A 20,663-nucleotide genomic window follows, 5' to 3' on the forward strand; every position below is an offset into this window, starting at 1 on the left:
TGTCTGCATTGGTTTTTGACATGTTTATTCTATCAGACACTTTAATGCAGAATTATAAATTATATTATGTGAACTAAATATAGAAAACAAGTACTTAACGTTTTTTGTTGTTGAGAGTACTAATGTGACTGTCACCACTACAACAACAAAAATACTTCAATAAATGTCATTTTGTCCTTGAAACATTTAAATGAAATACTGCCGAATTCCATTCATTCCTAAGGAGGACTGCTCCTACTAGGGAGTGCCAATATGGCCTCCGGTGGTTTCAAAGACAATACATATAGCATCGGCAATATAGGTTTTATATGGGTCAACGGTTGTAGACCATCTTGCATTGACTAATCAAAGTTTGATGATGAGTTGATTATTTTAATCAGCTGTGTAGTGCTAGGGTAAAAAACTAAACGTGCACCCAGGGTGGGCACCAGGACCGAGTTTGGGAAACCCTGATCTAGTCCAGGGCTGTTCAATGTTGGTCCTGGAGGGCCAAAACACTTCTGGTTTTTGTTTCTACTTGGTAGTTAATAGCCTCCCGCTGGTGTCTCAGGTCTGAATTAGTCCCTTATTTGAAGAAGAAGAAGAAGAAGAACCAGAACCAGAAGTAGGTACCGACATTGAACAGGCCTAGTCCAAGTATTGCATAATTCCACTATTTGGATCGGGTTGTTTGACTTTTATTTTGAAGGCTATTCAACGATTGTTGCTCACCACTAATGCTGCTCATGTCACATTGGCGATAAGAAGACTGCGTCGCAGTAGCTACAAACGTTGTCAACAAATATGCCAAATCTACCACACCGTGCAAGATCTGTCTGCTGATGAATTAAGGTAAATTGATACCTTCTGTGATTTATGCGACAATATTGTTAAGTTATAATGGTTATTTCAGTTTTGTAGCTAGAAAAAGTCAAATCGATGTTGTTGTGCTACAATGGCTAGCGCGGTAACGTAACTGCCGATGTTAGCTGCCTGCACGGGTTGGCGCAAAATTACTAACTAGTTAAGTAATTTACGGTAAACAGCTGGTTTGCATGGCTAGCTACAGTGGTCTCTGTTTTGCTGACAAATACGGAATTGGGCTGTCTGATCGGACAGAGTAACAGTAGTGGAGTCTTTTTGTGTGCACTAACTCTGCCGTGGCTCGTTGGTCAAAGCCTACGGGGACATTATGTGCTTATTTTGATTTCATAAATGTTTAAACATTTGCTAAAGGTAATGTGAACTAACTGGTTGTCATAGAAAAAAACGTATAACATCTACTAAACCTGTGTTAACCTCAGACGTWAATTTCTGCGTTTATCAACAAAAAAAAACAATTTCATTTCCCCTGCACTGCACCAACAAGCCATGGGGCTAACTCATTTTCATTTTAGGACTACAAACGGGCGAGTTCTATAGATACATCAGTCTTGGGGATGCTCTAATACTAGCTTTTGATCTGTTAGTTACTAAGATAACTAGCTAGCTCGAGTGGTTGTGTTGTGGTCACCTTTTTAGTCATAGATTGAACCAGAATCTGGCTTTACAGGAGACGTTGAATATCCAATGCCATATTCTGGTCCAGTCATAGAGGTTCTACTACCCAGCACAGCTTTGTTAATCCACTAAATCTATGCCTAAATTTATGCCTGTTTTACCATTAAGTTCCTGGTTTTCCAGCTTGATTGCGCCTGCAATTGTCCTTGTTTGTGCCTGTGTCAACTATGGAGACAACTCAAGTGACTTTGGCAGTTAGGGGAGACACATCCCCAGGTAAGACCAACCCCTACTGCAGGGCAGCAGACTCATCTGAAACAAGAAGACTATTCAATTCAGGACAACTTTAGACAGAAAGATTGACAACGAACCAGGCAGTCAGGAATGTCAGCTTTTAGTTAATCTCAGTTAGCTGACCCGGATCTAAAATCTTGAGTAATTTGGTCAGATGCTCGATTTACGTAGTTTGTCCACGAGAATTTAGCTGAAAAGCACTTGATCATTAGAGCCTGATGAGAGAGGGTGAGTGTGTACAGTTATGACTCATTTAATTGAACGTAATAATATGGTGTATGACTAGGTGAGGTGATAGCTGTGGTTGGTAGCTGTGAAGCTTTAGGAGGCTGGTGCCATCAAAGAGCTGTGACCCTACAACCGGCTGAACACGATGGGTAAATATCACTTCACTTTTGAATATGCTATGATCTGAATGATTTCTGTGTGTTTTAAGTAATTGAACATTGTGTAGCTCAGATGGTAAGAGCATGGCGCTTGCAACGCCAGGGTTGTGGGTTCGATTCCCACGGGGGACCAGTACGAAAATGTATGCGCTCGCCACTATAAGTCGCTCTGGATAAGAGCGTCTGCTAAATGACTTAAATGTTATGTTCCTTCTCCAGGACATTGTGGAAGAGGACCGTCAGTGTGCCCAGAGGTGCTGTGCCAACCTATCGTTACTTCAAAGGCCACTTCCTGGAGTCAAAGGTGAGCTCATCTTTATATGTACGGTCAGCATGTGAAGTAATCGGGCCTATTAGAGAAATTAACCTATTTGATTTTCTTTTTGCCTATTCAAATTCTAGTACCATAACATTAGAAAGCATTAGATTAGCTACGCTACAGCAGTTTTTTTTAAGATCATCCGTGGATTATTTAGCTCACTTTCCCCACATCTGTGTTGATCCCCTCTAGCTCACCTCAGTGCAGTTTTTCCGTAATGCTCAGAGGAGAGAGTCCATGCCTGGAGCTCTGCCAGCTGGCTATAGCTGAGCTTGGATTTGAGCACGGGACGTGAGCCTCTCCCCCATGTTATTTAATGCTGCGCTAGGATAGACTTGGATGTTGGAACACACACAGCGTGTTCTTCACCACTCTAATTATTAATGTCAGTATGTAACGTTCTCTCTACGTCCGTCTTGGACGTTCAAATGTCACAATAAAAAATAAAAAAAGCTTTTCCTCGTACAGAGAGAGAGCGTCAGGCTGTTATCTGTCCTACAGACAGTAGCATATGAAGCAAAGCTATCACACCCGTGATACGAGGCAAAACAAACTAATTTGAACTGTGCTGTCTCTCTGCCTGCTCTGAACTACTGCCATTGGACAAACAGCATTACTAACTCGTCAAAGAGCGTACAATCTTGACTCATGGGTGGAGCCCACACATTCAGATAGGCCAGTTGTAATGACAACACGTTTTCACGTCTCTGGGGTCTAAGTCTGTGATCTTTCAGAAGATAAGTTAAATATTTTCGCGTAGATGAGGACATGATGCTCAAGTTCTTCCACCTACCGACCTAATGAATCCCTTTTTCAGATTTCAACCAAAAGTGGCTCGCTAATTGGTGACTATACCTTTGAGACCGACGTGAACATTGACTGTATTTGATAAGTCTTAATGCTGTACTAAACATTGGCATTGCAGAGTGCAGGTGGTCCCTGTCAGGTGATAGTCACTAAGTGGGAGACCCATCAGCAGCCACGTCTGATGAGCCCCACAGGTATATACACCAGAACAATACCCGGCTTGGTTTGGGGGAATGTACAGTATCTATGCTTTGCTGAGGCAAGTGGGTTGGAGGTCACATTGTGTTGTTTTAACTAGAATGTTCTAGAGCGGAGGAAACGCTAGTAGATGTGACCACTCAAACTCAGACAAAACAAAAACTCAGACAAAGGTCATTCAAAATCAGCTTAATAGTAAACAATTGAATAAACCTTATTTTGTTCCTAAATCCTTCCACCTGATACTTTTTGGACAATGTTTAAAACAAACCTTTTTGTGCTGTTGGATGTTTGGTATGTTGTGTATCATGGTTGAAATGAGAGAGATGGTTTGTTTGTAAAAGGCCTCATGCCTGTTTTATTATCTTGCAGAATCACACCTTGATATTGACGATGGCCAATTTGGATTCCACAGTAAGTCAAATAATTACATCACGTCTTGATTAATCCATTTTGGGAAGTAATCATTATGTCTCGCTGTTGTCTGGAAAATACATTGGCCATGTCATGGTAATATATAATTGCAATCTCTTCACCCCATTGCACAGGTGAACTAGGAAAAAGCCAATTTGACATTGAATGCAAAGACCTCAGGGTAGTCCTTTGTTATGCGCTAAGGCCCAGATCCCGACCAGAGTTAAGCACGCGTAAATGAAACGTTATTCCTTTTGATGTGCTTTTCTCTTTGTGTAGTCTGCCCTTGAACGCAAGCATGAGAATAGCATGCTATTCACCCACTATTTGAGGTGGCGCTGGAATAAACGAAGGTGTGCTGCGTCACAATTGCGTCACATTCTGACCTTGACTTAAATCACTAATAAGTCCACCACTTTTACGCACAAGGAAACAATGAATATGGTCGAGCAAACCTACCGCTTCCAAGTGGGAAAAGCGTCAACATTTTTTCCTGATAGAAGTACCACCATTCTCCATGAACTGTAAATGAGTAATCTGTTTGGAGAAGGGGATTGTAAATACACATAGCAATTGTTTTAGATGATTTTAGTGGATCATATTAGGTTAACGTRGTTCAATAATTTGGGATATGTATTAGAGTCATTGTGGAACTCAGTCCACACGTAGTAGGTTAAACCTGGAGCCTGGCGCACGGTTCAGATGGGTCGCACGGACTGGACCTCTGTCATACAGTTCCATGATTGATAGGCTTATTCTTCACTGCCCATTATATGCTTATTTCCACCTTCCAATATTTCATGGATTGAACTTGAACAGGACAACTTTCAGGATGAATCAAACCACTGTCATTTTTTTTTTTTAYGTTCCTCAATATACAGTATTACGTGTGTAACTGTTTAAAGAGCCTTTTTATTTTATTTTTTATTATTCATACATGCGCTCCTAATCCTAAAATGCGTGTAAATTATCAATTATTTTATTTTTTTACCATTTAGTGCTGAAACGGAGATGAATAAGCATAGTGGATTTCTTTCATTAATCCCTATATTCTGAACCCGTTTTCAATTGACTATGTCGACAAAATTCGAATCAAATGTGCACCGTATTTAAAGGGATGGCTTAAGATAAATGCACTGAAACCCCTATTGAACCGACAACTCCATGAGAATCAGTTGGCCCAGAGAGTGGGAGGGTTTTCAGCGGTTGAATGAAATATATTCAGTGTGCGCAAGGTAGCCACACCTGCAGAGCGAGTTTTGCGACCAAATAAGCTAAGTCTGAATACCAAATACTGAGAAGTGCGTAGAGTAAAGGTATACATTTCTTATGTTGGGATCGGGCCGTAAAAACAAGATGAAGATTAACTAAGGGCTCATGAACTGCTAATCACAGACTAAGTACGTAAAGAAAATACTGTAGGAGCCTATACTAAATACCTGAGGTATGACTCAATCCTTTGGTGGAACTTAACCCTTCACAGATTACATGTAAAACACTTCCCCATTAGACGGTTAGTTATCTGGTAGTAGAACATACTGATTGAAGTGAATTTGACTGTCTCCCCATGCTACAGTTGACTCTGTGTTTGAACAATTACTTTTATTTCCATGGCTCTTTTCTCAAAATCAAAGTGCTTTGCGTTGTTTTGCGGATAGCAAACCTCATCCACCACCAATATGCACTGTTACTCACCTGGGTGACTCAAACGGTGGCCATTTTGTGCCAGAATGCTTACCACATGTTTCCCTGCAACGCCTCTCTGCAGACGGCTCGGCGTGTATAGACTCTGGGTGGCTGACGTGCCAGACAGAGATCCGTCTGCGTCTGCACTACTCCAAGACGTCTCCCGTCTCCATCACCAAGAAGAAATACAAGAAGTCTCGCTTCAGGTGAGAGCAGGAGACGTGGCTCCAATTCAAGAATTTACGCAAAATCCCATTGAATTGATCCCAAAATAACTTATGGGATCAAACCAAATATGGCTTTAAAATAAACAGCTACACCTTTATGGATGAAATATGCGTCTGTAAATACACTAGTCTATCGGTCATAGTCACGCCTTTTCAGATCCTCGCCCCTCTTGACCTCTCTTGACCTGTGACCTTTCCCATCTGTCCCCAGGATCAAGCTGACGCTTGAGGGTGTGGAGGAGGATGAGGAAGATGACGAGCCGGAGCAGAGCGCCGCGTCGTGGCACAAGATGACCACCACGCTGGAGACCAGTATGATCAGTGGAGATGGGTACAAGTCCCGCCACTCCCAGCCCGAGTGTGGCTACGCCCTGGTGGCCTCACAGTGGACAGAGTACGTCATTCACACCATGGACCCCGACAACCTGGAACTCACCTTTGACTTCTTTGAGGTACTGTTCACAGCAGGATCAATATATTCGCCCGTTGACTTTTATGAGCACTACAGAAACTGCTTTGTGTTGTAATGTTTACATACTATTTTACTGTGTGTATAATATAAAAAATATATATTTGGGGTCACTTAGAAATGGCCTTGTTTTTGAAGGAAGATTATTTAAATGTAAAAAATCCCATTTAAAATAACATCAAATTGATCAGAAATGCAGTGTAGACATTGTTAATATTGTAAATGACTATTGTAGCTGGAAACGGCTGATTTTTAATGGAATATCTACATAGGTGTACAGAGGCCCATTATCAGCTACCATCACTCCTGTGTTCCAATGGCACGTTGTGTTAGCTAATCCAAGTTTATCATTTTAAAACGCTAATTGATCATTAGAAAACCCTTTTGCAATTATGTTAGCACAGCTAAAAACTGTTGTCCTGATTTTAAAGAAACAATGAAACTGTCCTTCTTTAGACTAGTTAAGTATCTGGAGCATCAGCATTTGTGGGTTTGATTACAGAATCTTAACGGCCAGAAACAAAGCACTTTCTTCTGAAACTCGTCAGTCTATTCTTGTTCTGAGAAATTAAGGCTATTCCATGTGAGAAATTGCCAAGAACCTGAAGGTCTCGTACAGCGCTGTGTACTACTCCTTCACAGAACAGCACAAACGGTCTCTAGGAGATGCACTGCAGTACTTAATGGCCACACCAGTTACTTTTGATTTTGACCCCCCCCCTTTTGTTCATGGACACGTTATTCCATTTCTGTTAGTCACATGTCTGTGGAACTTGTTCAGTTTGTCTCAGTTGTTGAATCTTGTTATGTTCATTCAAATATTTACACATGTTAAGTTTGCTGAAAATAAAAGCAGTTGACAGTGAGAGGACGTTTCTTTTTTTGCAGAGTTTAGTTGATTGTATTAAAACACACAGGGTGTGTCTATATGGAAAAATGCASCTTTAAAAACAAATATTTGAAAGAACAGACAGGTACAGCCCAGCCCGTCTGACGTATTCCAGTCTTGGCTCATCCTATGTAATTTCTGTACACACTTTATTTTTACACTGTCTATCCCCTTTATGGATATCTATCACTCGTTCTGTTATGTAACATTTTAGATTTGTGTTGCTAGGTATTACTGCAATGTTGGAGCTAGAAACAAGKATTTCGTTGCACCTGCGATAACCATTTGCAAATCTGTGTAAACCACCAATACATTTTAATTTGTAGGTGTACTCCCAAACCACTATTGTACCAAAAAAATGAGTGTCGGGCCCTGTATGTGTACGATAGTTGGTGTATTAACCCTTTCCTCCCCTCTACAGGAAGACATGGGTGAGCACGTGATGCCAGGGGATGCCCACCCAGGGACGGCGGGTACGGCCTGCCTCCTCTCCTCATTCTTCGTGGAGAGTGGCAAGGACACGGGTGTGGTCACTCTGCCCATCATGAAACGCAACTCCAGACAGACCCTGGGCAAAGTCAGAGGTGAGCAACCCTACCCCTCCGCAACAAGTAGTCTGGTAAAAGCGTAGAACTTTTCAACTAAGTTGCTTGAGATACACCCATGATACTCTGACTTCTTTGTAAATTAGGTATTGATATCAATGGGGGATTTGCACAAAACTTGGTTTGGATACGGGACTTATTGAACTTGTATATTTCTCTAAGAGTGACAGAGGATGTACTAAACATAAATCGATCACTAGGATGCAGCCTGTATTGGCTGACGGGTCTTTGAATTTTTACCAGACGTGGAATTAGAGTATTGTAAGTCTGCGCATATAGTTCCTCCCGCAGACATTTTCCCGACGTAAACAATCAACTTTAGCGTGGAACTGTCAAACAAGATGGGGGAAACAGGAACTAGAATATAAATAAAGGGTTGGCTGACTTGAGATGACTTGGGGGCCAGAGGGTTAGCTAAGATGTTTCCCTGGTAAAAATCGCGCCTAATGTATTTTTCTATTCCAGTGGACTACCTGGTGATCCGTCCTATCGAGGGACTGCAGTGTGACATGAGCTCCTCCTTCACCAAGTACTGGAGGAAGAGGAGTGCCCCCCTGGACGTAGGCCACAGAGGGGCCGGCAGCACACACGCAGCCAAGTGCGAGAAACGCTCACGAGCATTACATAATAGATTGTTAGAAGTTCTTAAATGTGTGTTGACGCAGGTCTCTAGGAAGGGCCTACTCATAAGAACACAAATACCCTTTCATTCTTTGTTTATTGAATGTTTGAATGCAATTGTTCTGTACCGTATGACTTCAAAGTTGCAGTGCAGGTTAGGACATGCTCAGTCAGGGTGCACATCAACAGAGGAAGTCGCGGTCAACGAACAGCAAAGACGTGCCTCTGAATCTCAGCTAGGAGTTGTGTGTTAGCGTGCAGGTCATTAACTAGTAGTCTGATCATACGCTTCATGCTTAACAAGATTACGTCTGTATCTGTTATACTGTACATCGTGATTTGGATGTCTTTGGTTTTGGCCTAAAAATGTCTGGTTTTGTTTTTCAGACATACCAAAGTCAGGGAGAACACCATTGCTTCGTTCAAAAGTGCTGCCAATCATGTGAGTATTCCTACGTAGAGGTAAAAAAACTGAAACATAAACACATTTTCCTCTTGTGTTCCTCTAAATGTCTCTGATCGGTTGTCGCATCAGAGTTGACTGCATGTGTGTTTCTGCAGGGGGCTGCCTATGTGGAGTTTGACGTCCATCTCTCCAAGGACTGTGTCCCCATCGTGTACCACGATCTCACCTGTTGCATCTCCACGAAGAAGGTCAACCTCAATGACGACAGAACAAATCCCGTTTCTTTTCTGTTTCAACAATACCGTCCAATGCACTCTGTACAGCAGGGTTTCCCAAACTCAGGCCTGCCCCCCCTCCCCCACCTGGGTGCACATTTTTTTGTTTTTCCCTAGCGCTACACAGCTGATTCAAATAACTAACTCATTATTTGAGTCAGCTGTGTAGCGCTAGGGTAAAAAAACACAGAACGTGTACCCAGGGATGGCCCGCAGSACCGAGTTTGGGGAAACCCTGCTGTACAACATCCTTGCTTTACTTTTTCCTCTCTTCCTCGTGTCAGAAAGGAGACAAGCACTCTTTGGAGCGGTTTGAAGTTCCGGTGAAAGATCTCACATACGACCAGCTACAGCAGCTCAAGGTGAAAGCTCTGCGAGCTACTGGCTTCTCCTTTTACTAGTGAATACGCTCAGAAGCCAGTTGTTGAACAGTTCATATGAGGAGTCCTTTTGAAGACAGTATGTGGATGTCTTGATTTGATTTTAGTCTTATGTAGTCTGTGGTTTGTCACTATTTTAAGAATGGGCAAAAGTGACGTGATATGAAGGATGACTTTTGTGTTTGATCTACAGCTGGGCCATGCTTCTGCCTTGAAGGTGAACGACCACAAAGGTATATTATCTTCTGTTTCATTAACTACGTCAATTATTTATCCTTAAGGCAAACAATGCTCTCATCCTCCTCTACTCTTGCAAAGCCATAGTTGTTAACCGACAATAATTCCAATCGGTATGGTGAAGAACAAACCTATGTCCTCTGCTTGTGTCATTGTGTAAAGCAGTTGAATGTGAACCAGCAGAGCAGGTGCTGTGTATATGTGTGTGTGTGTGTGTGTGGCGAAGTGCATGGTTTACTCCCGCTTTGTTTCATAGATGATGACGACGAGGAAGAGGTTGACGAACACCAGCCCTTCCCTTCATTCTCACAGGTAAAAGTCCTCCTGGTCGACATCACCACTTGCGAGGTTACTGACGTGGACAAACTTATCCCACCCTTGAGGTTCTGTGTCCGATTACAACTTTACAACTGCCTCCCTATGCCATGTTCCAGATCTTCCACGCGGTGCCTGAAAACGTGGGCTTCAACATCGAGCTCAAGTGGATTTGTCAGATGAAGGTATGTACAGCCAGTCAGTGTTGCCGGTCATGAGAAGATTAGTTGGTCATGCCAGAAAGGACAAACGTGGCCGTATTATCTGAATCTACCTATAACCTATTTCAGTGTCTTTTGGCTTTCAAAGGGAATTTTGGTGATGTTTGCGCACGAAATTGCTTGATATTTGCTGCGGCAATTCTGACATTTTTGCGAGGCAATAGGTGCTGAATTTGAGCAATTTGTCGTGGAAATGCGCTGATGAGGGAAGAAGTTTGACGTGTGGCTTGATTGAACCATATTATACGGTAAATGTGCGTTGATTGGTTGACATTGCACGCCCTCTTTTTGTACTGCAGCGATAGGTTAGTGTTATGCGACGTTTTGACTCTTTTATGCGGAGACGTGCTGATTGGTCAAATTTGCAAGCTCTCGCATAATATGCAGGTAATTGTTGATTTTGCAAAACGAATTGCCATCTCAGACAGCTATTTGTTCTTTTAGGGTTGGGGCTCGTGGTTCAAGTGAAATAGGAAAGCTTTGCACTTTTGTAAATCCAAACATGGTCAGATAGTAACAACCCTTTTCACATTGGAATGTTGCGGTATTGTCTTCAACAGGATGGTTCGTGGGAAGGAAACCTGTCTTCCTACTTCAACATGAACCTGTTCCTGGACATCATACTGAGCTGTGTGCTGCAGAGAGCCGGCAAGAGACGCATCGTCTTCTCCTGCTTCGACCCTGACGTCTGCACTATGTAAGCATTACTCGGGGCGTCGAACTTTCTGCCTGCTGCACAGTCACTATGGAAGCTCTAGTCTTGAACGCCCGGTTAAATTGTCAAAATAAAGTTTTTTTTAAACTTTATTTTACAGTTAAGAACAAATTCTTATTTTCAATGACGGCCTAGGAACAGTGGGTTTAACTGCCTGTTCAGGGGCAGAACGACAGATTTGTACCTTGTCAGCTCGGATTTGAACTTGCAACCTTTCGGTTACTAGTCCAACGTTCTAACCACTAGGCTACCCTGCCGACATGCAGGTAAATGTCAAAATAAAAGGAAACCCCAACAGTTCCTAATAGGGCGTTTGGCCACCCACCAACAGCTTAAATGCCCATTGGCATAGATTCTACAAGTGTCTGCAGGGCTCCACTGACTTTTTCAGTTGGTGGCACCCTCCACCCAAAAATTGTGCAGCGTCCCACAACACAATACATTTGAGTCCTCTTATAAAGTCATTTCAGAATGCTTTATTAACACGTGTAATAGACTACTGAGATGGTATTCAATAAATAAGTTGTTGCATCTAACATGTCCAAGTAGGAATGCGTGATTCAAAAATATTTTGATATGCAACCTAATCCAGTGATTGTCATGAATTTTGGGTTGACAATAAGGCACAATTTTGGGGATTTTTTTTTACTGTGAAAATAGTGTTTATTTTTTGGGGGAGGGGTTAAATAGAATTTGCCTTCATCTTTATGTGCACTAATATTATATATAGGTCTAATTCAAGTGGTGCCAATTCACCACCTGAGGAAGTAGAAACTCGAAACACATTAGCTAGATTGCTAACTCTAAATATAACACCTACTGCTAATAGCTATGTATTAATCTAACAGTAAATCCAATGTCCTAAAAACAACTTTGCAATGAGGCTTAGTGCGATGGCCGATGCGCAATTCTTCTTCTTAAAATGTTGAAATGTTATAGGGGCACACAAGGGGGGAGACTGTAATGAGCGAGCCTCTCACACTGAAGACAGGCACAGCAGCAGAGCATGAGGATAATGCAATTTACTGTCTAACAAATTCATGGTTGCAAAAAATTGGATGTTTTGATTCAGGTGTCCAGGTAGAATGTGCAGCTCACACCAGTGCGACCAATTAGAAACCCAAATAGCATGTGAAATTTGCCGCGCTCTTTGTATGAAAGTCGCTGGCTGGCGCTATGGATTACAGTTAGAACAAGCTAATCAATTTCAGCTCGCGTGGARGCTTGTTAAATTTTGGTGCGTGTACAGTTTAAGGTATTTAGCTAAACACAAGTTACCTGAACTCGTGAGATACTCCACACATAACATTTTTATTTTTAGGTCTTCAAATTATAACAACCTATTTCAGCGTATTGTTTTGACACTGGGCAGAAATCCAAGACAACCGGAAGCAGCAACAGTGTCATTTTCAACTTGTTTTAGGAATATAAATAATACTTAAATCAAAAAAATTAACAGGATTGTACTTTGTCAGGTCAACTACTGAATGAGAGCAAAAACTTTCTATTATTTATTTATCCAGAAATCTGTGTTCGCCTGCTGAACTGAGGCCTAGTTGTAATTTGTGAAGTTGTCATTTGAATGTTGGACTGCCTATGACAAATGTTTTATGTGCCTGTTATAAAGGCTTTATCAAATTAACATTTTATTGGTCACATGCGGATGTTGCGAGTGAAATGTTTGTGCTTCTAGTTCCGACAGTACAGCAATATCTAACAATTCCACAACTACCTAATACACACACATCTAAGTAAAAGCATGGAATAAGGATATAAAAAGAAACGTCCTCTCACTGTCAGCTGTGTTTATTTTCAGCAAACTTAACATGTGTAAATATTTGTATGTACATAAGATTCAACAACTGAGACAAACTGAACAAGTTCCATAGACATGTGACAGAAATAGAATGTGTCCCTGAACAAAAGGGGGGGTCAAAAGTAACAGTCAGTATCTGGTGTGGCCACCAGCTGCATTAAGTACTGCAGTGCATCTCCTCATGTACTGTACCAAATTTGCCAGTTCTTGCTGTGAGATGTTACCCCACTCCTCCACCAAGTCCCCTGCAAGTTCCCAGACATTTCTGGGGGGAATGGCCCTAGCCCTCACCCTCCCATCCATCCGGTCCCAGACATGCTCAATGGGATTGAGATCRGGGCTCTTCACTGGCCATGGCAGAACACTGACATTCCTGTCTTTCAGGAAATCACACACAGAATGAGCAGTATGCCTGGTGGCATTGTCATGCTGGAGTGTCATGTCAGGATGAGCCTGCAGGAAGGGTACCACATGAGGGAGGAGGATGTCTTCCCTGTAACGCACAGCGTTGAGATTGCCTGCAATGACAACAAGCTCAGTCCAATGATGCTGTGACACACCAACCCAGACCATGACGGACCCTCCACTTCCAAATCGATCTCGCTCCAGAGTACAGGCCTCGGTGTAACGCTCATTCCTTCGACGATAAAGGCGACTCCGACCATCACCCCTGGTGAGACAAAACCGCGACTCGTCAGTGAAGAGCAGTTTTTGCCAGTCCTGTCTGGTCCAGCGACGGTGGGTTTGTGCCCATAGGTGACGTTGTTGCCGGTGATGTCTGGTGAGGCCCTGCCTTACAACAGGCCTACAAGCCCTCAGTCCAGCATCTCTCAGCCTATTGCGGACAGTCTGAGCACTGATGGAGGGATTGTGCGTTTCTGGTGTAACTCGGGCAGTTGTTGCCATCATGTACCTGTCCCGCAGGTGTGATGTTCAGATTTCCCGATCCTGTGCAGGTGTTTTTACACGTGGTCTGTCACTGCGAGGACCATCAGCTGTCCGTCCTGTCTCCCTGTAACGCTATCTTAGGAGTCTCACGGTACGGACATTGCAATTTATTGCCCTGGCCACATCTGCAGTCCTCATGCCTCCTTGCAGCATGCCTAAGGCACTTTCCAGAGTCAGTAGAAAGGCCTCTTTAGTGTCCTAAGTTTTCATAACTGTGACCTTAATTGTCTGTGAGCTGTTTGTGTCTAAACGACCGTTCKACAGGGTGAAGCGTAAGTGTAGCCATAAATGTTGAATTCTCCCCCAGGGTTCGTCAGAAGCAGAACAAGTACCCTATCTTGTTCCTGACCCAGGGCATCTCTGAAACCTATCCTGAGCTCATGGACATCCGCTGTCGGACCACACAGATCGCCATGAGCTTTGCGCAGAGCGAAAACATCCTGGTGAGTGGTGGAACTGGGATATAGCGTTCAGTTGTTCGTTGACAAAGTCTCTGTACTAATGTAGCGGATCAGTCGACACTCTGACGTCTGTCTGTCCATCTAGGGTATCAGTGCCCACACAGAGGAGCTGCTTCAGAACCTGGAGCACATCCGAGAGGCCCAATCTAAAGGCCTGGTGGTGTTCTGCTGGGGAGACCTCAACAACGACCACGACAACAGGACCAAGCTACGGGAGCAGGGCATCGACGGACTCATCTATGACAGGTAAACATCTGGCTGAACTGGTAAATCCATTTTGGCTCATTTAGGGGCGGTTTCCCGGACACAGATTAAGCCTATTCCTAGAATAAAAAGCACTTTCGATGGAGATTTGATCATGTTTCGTTTTTGTCCAGGGCTAGGTTTAATGGAAACCACCCCATTCTGTATAACAACAGTAGCAGCAATCTATTCAAAAGGTTATTTTTGCAGGATCTTATCCTGAGCGCATACATTTTTGTACTGGTCCCCCGTAGGAATTGAACCCACAACCCTGGCATTGCAAGTGCCATGCTCTACCAACTGAGCCACACGGGACATGTACACAAGTCTCCTTTGTGAGCACTTTTTTTTTTTTTTCTATTTATTCTGATCACACTATCAACAGCCTGTAATACACACTGTCTCATACTGTTGGCTGTTGCTCAAAGTTCTTGATTGGACTTCTGTCAGCATTGATTTCTACTCCGTCTCACTGACAAACACACACATCAGCGCTTCAGTCAGTATAGTGTAAACCCAATCAATCAGTGTATCAGTTAAGGACATCATCATATAAGAGGTTACATAACCTAAAAACGCACAGTAGGCTATTATTGAGTCACTTGGTGTTCCGCCACTGTAGCTAATAGTTATGAAATCAGAAGGAAATAAATTTCTTACATTCTGTAAAGTAGATGGCTAGGTCGGAGAGGGGTTTCGTTCAATGAGCAGACATGTGACCTGACCTCAAAGAACTGGTTTTCTACTGCGTCAGCACTATAGGCATCTTTTACGGAAATAACACACATTTGAACTATGGCCTACGTGTTTGGTTAAGTCAGTGGATTCCGGGTTTTCGGAGGCCCCTATTTCTTCCAGCTGTGTTGGATCATTGGAATAGACCAGAGACCTTTTCTCCAGTCCCCTGTGTGTTGTCATGACAACCTGGAGTTGGTAGAACTTTCCCCTACCCTCTGATACAGGGTCAGATATTCTTTCAACCCTTATGATTAAAGTAAGAATTGGGAGTATGTAATCTGACCCTAGATCTGTGGTTGAGAGGGCAATTTCTACCTGCAATTGATAACGGTCTCTCTTTCTTTTAGAGTGTTAAATCTGGTGGCCAAATCATGTCATTGACTCTACTGGTTCTCCTGACGCCAGTAATGTCTCTGATTCCTGGTTGTGCTGTTTATATTTACTCACCCCCGATTTGGTTCCTCCTGACTACTGCCTGAATGAAAGGTCCCCTGGTCTGGTCACTAACTTGAACAGACCAGCAGGGTTCCATGACAACTTAGCCTAGGTAGTTCTCCACACATTTTGGCATTGTTATGCTTTTCCTGAGATAATTTGCACTTTTTATGAAAGTGTGTATCCAAATTTTATGTGACTTTTTTAAAATTTAAAATATTAGGAAAGCAATGATTGGTAAACTGGCACCTCTGACAAATAAAATGTGTGTGCCTTATATATCAGGTGTGGACCTTATCATGAAGTGCTTACTTACAAGCCCTTAACCAACAATGCAATTCAATAGAGTTTTTAAAAAATACATTTGCTAAATAAACTAAAGAATAATCAAAACGTAACACCAAAAAATGAGGTTATATACAGGGTCGGGGTACAGGTTAGTCGAGGTAATTTTGCAAAGTGACTGCATAGATAATAAACAGCGAGTAGCAGCAGTATGTAAATGGTACGTGTGGCCATTTTGATTCATTGTTCAGCAGTCTTAACAATGCTGAACAATTAATCAAATGGCCACCTGGACTATTTTTATTACATAGAAACTGTTAAGGAGCCTTTTGGTCCTAGACTTGCTGCTTCGTTAACGCTTGCCGTGCCGTAGCAGAGAGAACAGTCTATGTCTTTGACAATTTTTTGGGGGCCTTCCTCTGACACAGCCTAGTATATAGGTCCTGGATGTCAGGAAGCTTGTCCCCAGTGATGTGCTGGGCCATACGCACTACCCTCTGTAAGTGCCTTACGGTCAGACTCTGAGCAGTTACCATACCAGGCGGTGATGCATTCGGTTAGGATGCTCTCGATGGTGCAGCTGTACAACATTTTGAGGATCTGGTGACCCATGCCAAATCTTTTCAGTCTCCTGAGGGGGAAATGGTGTCGTCGTGCCCTCTTCACGCCTGTCTTGGTGTGTTTGGACCATGATAGTTAGTTGGTGATGTGGACACCAAGGAACTTAATTCTTGACCCCGTTCCACTTCAGCCCCGTTGATGTTAATGGAGGCCTGTTCTGCCCTCCTTTTCCTGTAGTCCACGATCAGCTCATTTGTCTTGCTCACATTGAGGGAGAGGTTGTCATCCTGGCACCACATTGCCAGGTCTCTGACCTCCTCCCTATAGACTGTCTCGTTGTTGGTGATCAGGCCTACCACTGTGTCGTCAGCAAACTTAATGATGGTGTAGTCGTGCTTGGCCATGCAGTCGTGAGTGAACAGGGAGTACAGGATGGGACTAAGCACCCACCCCTGATGGATCCCAGTGTTGAGGATCAGCGTGGCAGATGCGTTGTTGCCTATCTTTGCCACCTGGGGGTGACCCGTCAGGAAGTCCAGGATCCAGGTGCAGAGGGAGGTTAGAGTGGGTCTAAGGTTTCCCGGCATGATGACCAGCTTTTCAAAGCACTTCATTGCTACTGACGTGAGTTACGGGGCGGTAGTCATTTAGGCAGGCTACCTTTGGTTTCTTGGGTACAGATAATATGGTGGTCTGTTTGAACTATGTAGGTATTACAGACTCGGTCAGGAACAGGTTGAAAATGTCAGTGACGACACTTGCCAGTTGGTCCGCACATGCTTTGAGTACACGTCCTGGTAATCTGTCTGGCTTTGAATGTTGACTTGTTTAAAGGTCTTGCTCAGATCGGTTACGTAGAGTGTGATCACAGTCGTTTGGAACAGCTGGTGTTCTCATGCATGCTTGAGTGTTGCTTGCCTCTAAACGAGCATAAAAGGCATTTAACTTGTCTGGCAGGCTTGCGTCACTGAGCAGCTCGTGGCTAGGTTTCCCTTTGTAGTCCGTAATAGTTTTCAAGCCCTGACACATCCGACGAGCTTCAGAGCCAGTGTAGTCGGATTCAATCTTAGTCCTTTATTGATGCTTTGCCTGTTTGATGGTTCGCCTGAGGCCGTAGGGGGATTTCTTATAAGCATCTGGATTAGTGTCCCACTCCTCGAAAGCGGCAGCTCTAGCCTTTAGCTCGGTGAGGATGTTGCCTGTAATCCATGGCTTTTGGTTGGGATATGCACGTAGGGGACACCGTTGTCGATGCACTTAGTCACTGGCTTCATCAATAAGGTGGTATACTCCTCAATGCCGTTGGATGAATCCCGGAACATATTCCGGTCTGTGCTAGAACAACAGTCCTGTAGTGTAGCATCCACGTCATCTGACCACTTACGTATTGAGCGAGTCACTGGTACTTCCTGCTTTAGTTTTTGCTTTTAAGCAGGAATCAGGATGATAGAATTATGGTCAGATTTGCTAAATGGAGGGAGAGCTTTGTATGTGTCTCTGTGTGGAGTAAAGATGGTCTAGAGTTTATTTTAATTTGTTTTTAATTWAAAAAATTGGGTTGCAGATGTGACATGCTGGTAGAAATGAGGTAAAACATGTTTAAGTTTCCCTGCATTAAAGTCCCTGGCCACTAGGAGCGCCGCTTCTGGATGAACATTTTCTTGTTTGCTTATGGCCTTATACAGCTCGTTGAGTGCGGTCTTAGTGCCAGCATCGGTTTGTGGTGGTTAATAGACTGCTACGAATAATGTAGATTAACTCTCTTGGTAGTGGATAAAGTTTGCCCCTTTTTTTATATTCATGCTTGTATCAATTTTGTATCAATTTTGTTTTCTGCTTTATCACTCCTGCGTACAACTCTTTAGTATTGACCATTTCCAGACAAAGGCTTATGTTAAGTGCATGGTGTATACAGCACACAGAGACTGGTTGTTTTTTTGGAATGTCAGGTAGGCAGGCAGTGTGGCTGTAAGAACCTGTTTTTACCTGTTAATGAGCTGAAATCGGATCCATGTGCACTGAGATTATTACTCGAAGCTAATCCCTCCTGCTTTTTGCTACAACATTGTACAGTAGCTGATCATGTAATGTGAGTTTTAGATTTTATTGATAAGGTTATGTTGACATGCTATTGATCATGTAGATTAGCACTTTATGTAGACACTGAGGAACCRGTTACGTAGCCACTGAGGAACCAGATTCCAATCCTTATTAACCTCAACATTGTTTTGAACTTCCTTGTTCCCTGTTAAATCCTGAACTAGGATTGTGGACCTGCGGCAGTAAATCTGTCTTGACTGTATCTTTGGCTCCTATAACAGATGTTTTGTCCTCCTTTCTCTTTTTTTCTTCTTCTCTGCTCCTTTCTGTTTCACTACAGGATCTGTGACGACCAGGTTGAGCAGGCCAACATCTTCAAAGTAGAGGAGAAGCACACTCTGCAGGAGACTCTCAAGAGCTTTGTGTGCTCCTGTTACTCCATCCCCTGCCAGGCGCCTGTCTGCGTCACCGCCGCCAAGGTTCACAACGGCAGTGCCGAGTCCGACTCGGGCCTCAGCTCTTCCTGAGCAACTATCTGCCTCCGAAGGTTGTCTCTAGATAAGCATGCTAGACAGGACAGAAGCGGCAATAAATATAGGCAGAATTTATGAGCGAGTGTACACCCTTTTTAAAATTTCTTTTTTTTAGTTACATTGGAGCTACACTAGACGCTGATGAAAAACAGTCAGTTTTTTTACCTCCTACACCGGTAGAGTAACTTTTTGCCAACGTGAGCCACTTTATCCTAATGCAGCTCACACTGGAGATACAATTTTCAAAATGGAACCAAGTCTCTCTCAGCTCCCGTCCTTACGCCTGGTTTCGTTTAAATTGGAAGCGTCTCACGTTCTGCAAGCGTTACTCGTCCGGTGTCGCTTCTTACATTAGGGATTAGGTTTTGTGATTGGAATCAAATTGGTGATTTAAAAAGCTCTTCTGTCCTTTTTGTAGCATGGCCAGATATTGACAACCCCTTCCTGAACTGACGTCCACTGAAGCAATATTCAAGCTGTGTCCAGATGTGTTCTCGCAGCTGTTTGTTTTAACTAAGGAGGAGGGTGTTTTGCCAAAAAATGGCATCTGGTGTTTGTTATTAGGACTTCAGTTGAATGACTGTGGGATATTCACATCAGTTGCAATTTTATAAAGGAATTCACATTCGCATGTCTTCACTTAGAACTGAATGCCTACTCAAGGAATTTATATTGAGGTTTATATTTTATTATGCAGATTTGCTAAATACAAATCGAAGGTAAAATATACTGTATATTAGCTTTTCCAGAATGAGCTTTTCTTATTGGTGACATCTCTGTACACGTATTACAGTTCATGACTGATAACAGACCACAGTTTGTCTTCAGCTTCCTGGTTTAATTTAAGTAATATGTAGTTTTATGCGGATAATGATTTGCAACACTAGATTCTTTCTTTTTTGCATCTGCATTATGGTTGTCCGCATATGAAATAAGCCAGCATTTTACAGTGTTATTTTTGTTACATTACTAATCTAATTTTGAATGGTAGTGGCTACAATTCACAATAGATTTTCAATAGAACAAGATAATTTGGGACTGTGACAAACTCTCTCGCTCAGGTGATTTTTATTTTATTTTCAATGGTGCATTTGAACTCGAACTCGTGCAAACTGATTTTGTATTAGGACTGCCCTGAGCTATGCCATTAATGAAGTGTCATTTTATTGGATGACCAGATAATGAAGTGTTGCTATGGGTGCCTAAATCTGAACAGATTCATTTAATATTGCTTTAATGACCTGTTGAATAATCTTTTTTTTTTTTTTTTTGCTTTCAGCATCACTTTAAAATGTATTGGTGGGTTGTGAGCTGAATGTTCACCATTAGGGAGGGGTATATAGGTAACACTTTGTACTGGCTAGATCTAATCCACATAATAACTCACTCCCTAGCTAATTTGAAGGGAAGTAATGGTGCTTGCGCAACATCAGAAAGCCTTGATGGGGAAGTTGTATGAATTAACTAGTCTGACTGTTTGAATCTCTTCACACCTCACTCTGCCTAATGCAATAGAAGACCAAGATTGTTTCACATGGCACAGTTTCCCTGCTACATTGCAACTCATTTTTCCTACRGGATGTGTTTTGTTTGTACAGTTTATTTTATTTTTTGGTTTCAATGCACATTGAAGATGTAATGGTGTACCATGATTATATCC

The 20,663-nt window shown here is 42.7% G+C and overlaps 1 protein-coding gene across 3 annotated transcripts; it reads left to right on the forward strand.

Annotated features, from left to right (window-relative positions):
* Positions 1-709: 709 nt before the first annotated feature.
* Positions 710-19,657, forward strand: gpcpd1 (glycerophosphocholine phosphodiesterase 1). 3 transcript variants are annotated; one of them, XM_023974525.3, is made up of 20 exons: positions 710-831; positions 1,663-1,755; positions 2,060-2,150; positions 2,379-2,463; positions 3,404-3,479; positions 3,856-3,897; positions 5,666-5,789; positions 6,022-6,262; positions 7,590-7,752; positions 8,239-8,371; positions 8,782-8,836; positions 8,956-9,048; positions 9,360-9,437; positions 9,649-9,688; positions 9,949-10,004; positions 10,127-10,192; positions 10,789-10,925; positions 14,015-14,150; positions 14,254-14,414; positions 18,811-19,657. In XM_023974525.3, the coding sequence occupies exons 2-20, from the start codon at positions 1,707-1,709 to the stop codon at positions 18,995-18,997; spliced, it is 2,013 nt and encodes a 670-aa protein (XP_023830293.1). In that variant the 5' UTR covers positions 710-831; positions 1,663-1,706; the 3' UTR covers positions 18,998-19,657. The 3 variants fall into 3 exon arrangements, with proteins under 3 accessions (XP_023830293.1, XP_023830294.1, XP_070291939.1); XM_023974526.3 differs by having other exon boundaries at positions 742-831; positions 1,648-1,755; XM_070435838.1 differs by lacking the exon at positions 710-831 and having other exon boundaries at positions 1,028-1,755.
* The last annotated feature ends 1,006 nt before the right edge of the window (positions 19,658-20,663 follow it).

The sequence above is a fragment of the Salvelinus sp. IW2-2015 genome, linkage group LG28 (genome assembly GCF_002910315.2).
Source record: "Salvelinus sp. IW2-2015 linkage group LG28, ASM291031v2, whole genome shotgun sequence".
NCBI lineage: Eukaryota > Metazoa > Chordata > Actinopteri > Salmoniformes > Salmonidae > Salvelinus > Salvelinus sp. IW2-2015.

What these genes read in the sequence shown, in the direction of transcription:
- gpcpd1 (XM_023974525.3), top strand. Translation starts at nt 1,707, where the DNA reads ATGGAGACAACTCAAGTGACTTTGGCAGTTAGGGGAGACACATCCCCA. An exon ending in TCACCTTTGACTTCTTTGAG is followed by an intron (nt 6,263 to 7,589) that starts GTACTGTTCACA and finishes TCCCCTCTACAG; the next exon opens with GAAGACATGGGTGAGCACGT. An exon ending in TCAAAAGTGCTGCCAATCAT is followed by an intron (nt 8,837 to 8,955) that starts GTGAGTATTCCT and finishes GTGTTTCTGCAG; the next exon opens with GGGGCTGCCTATGTGGAGTT.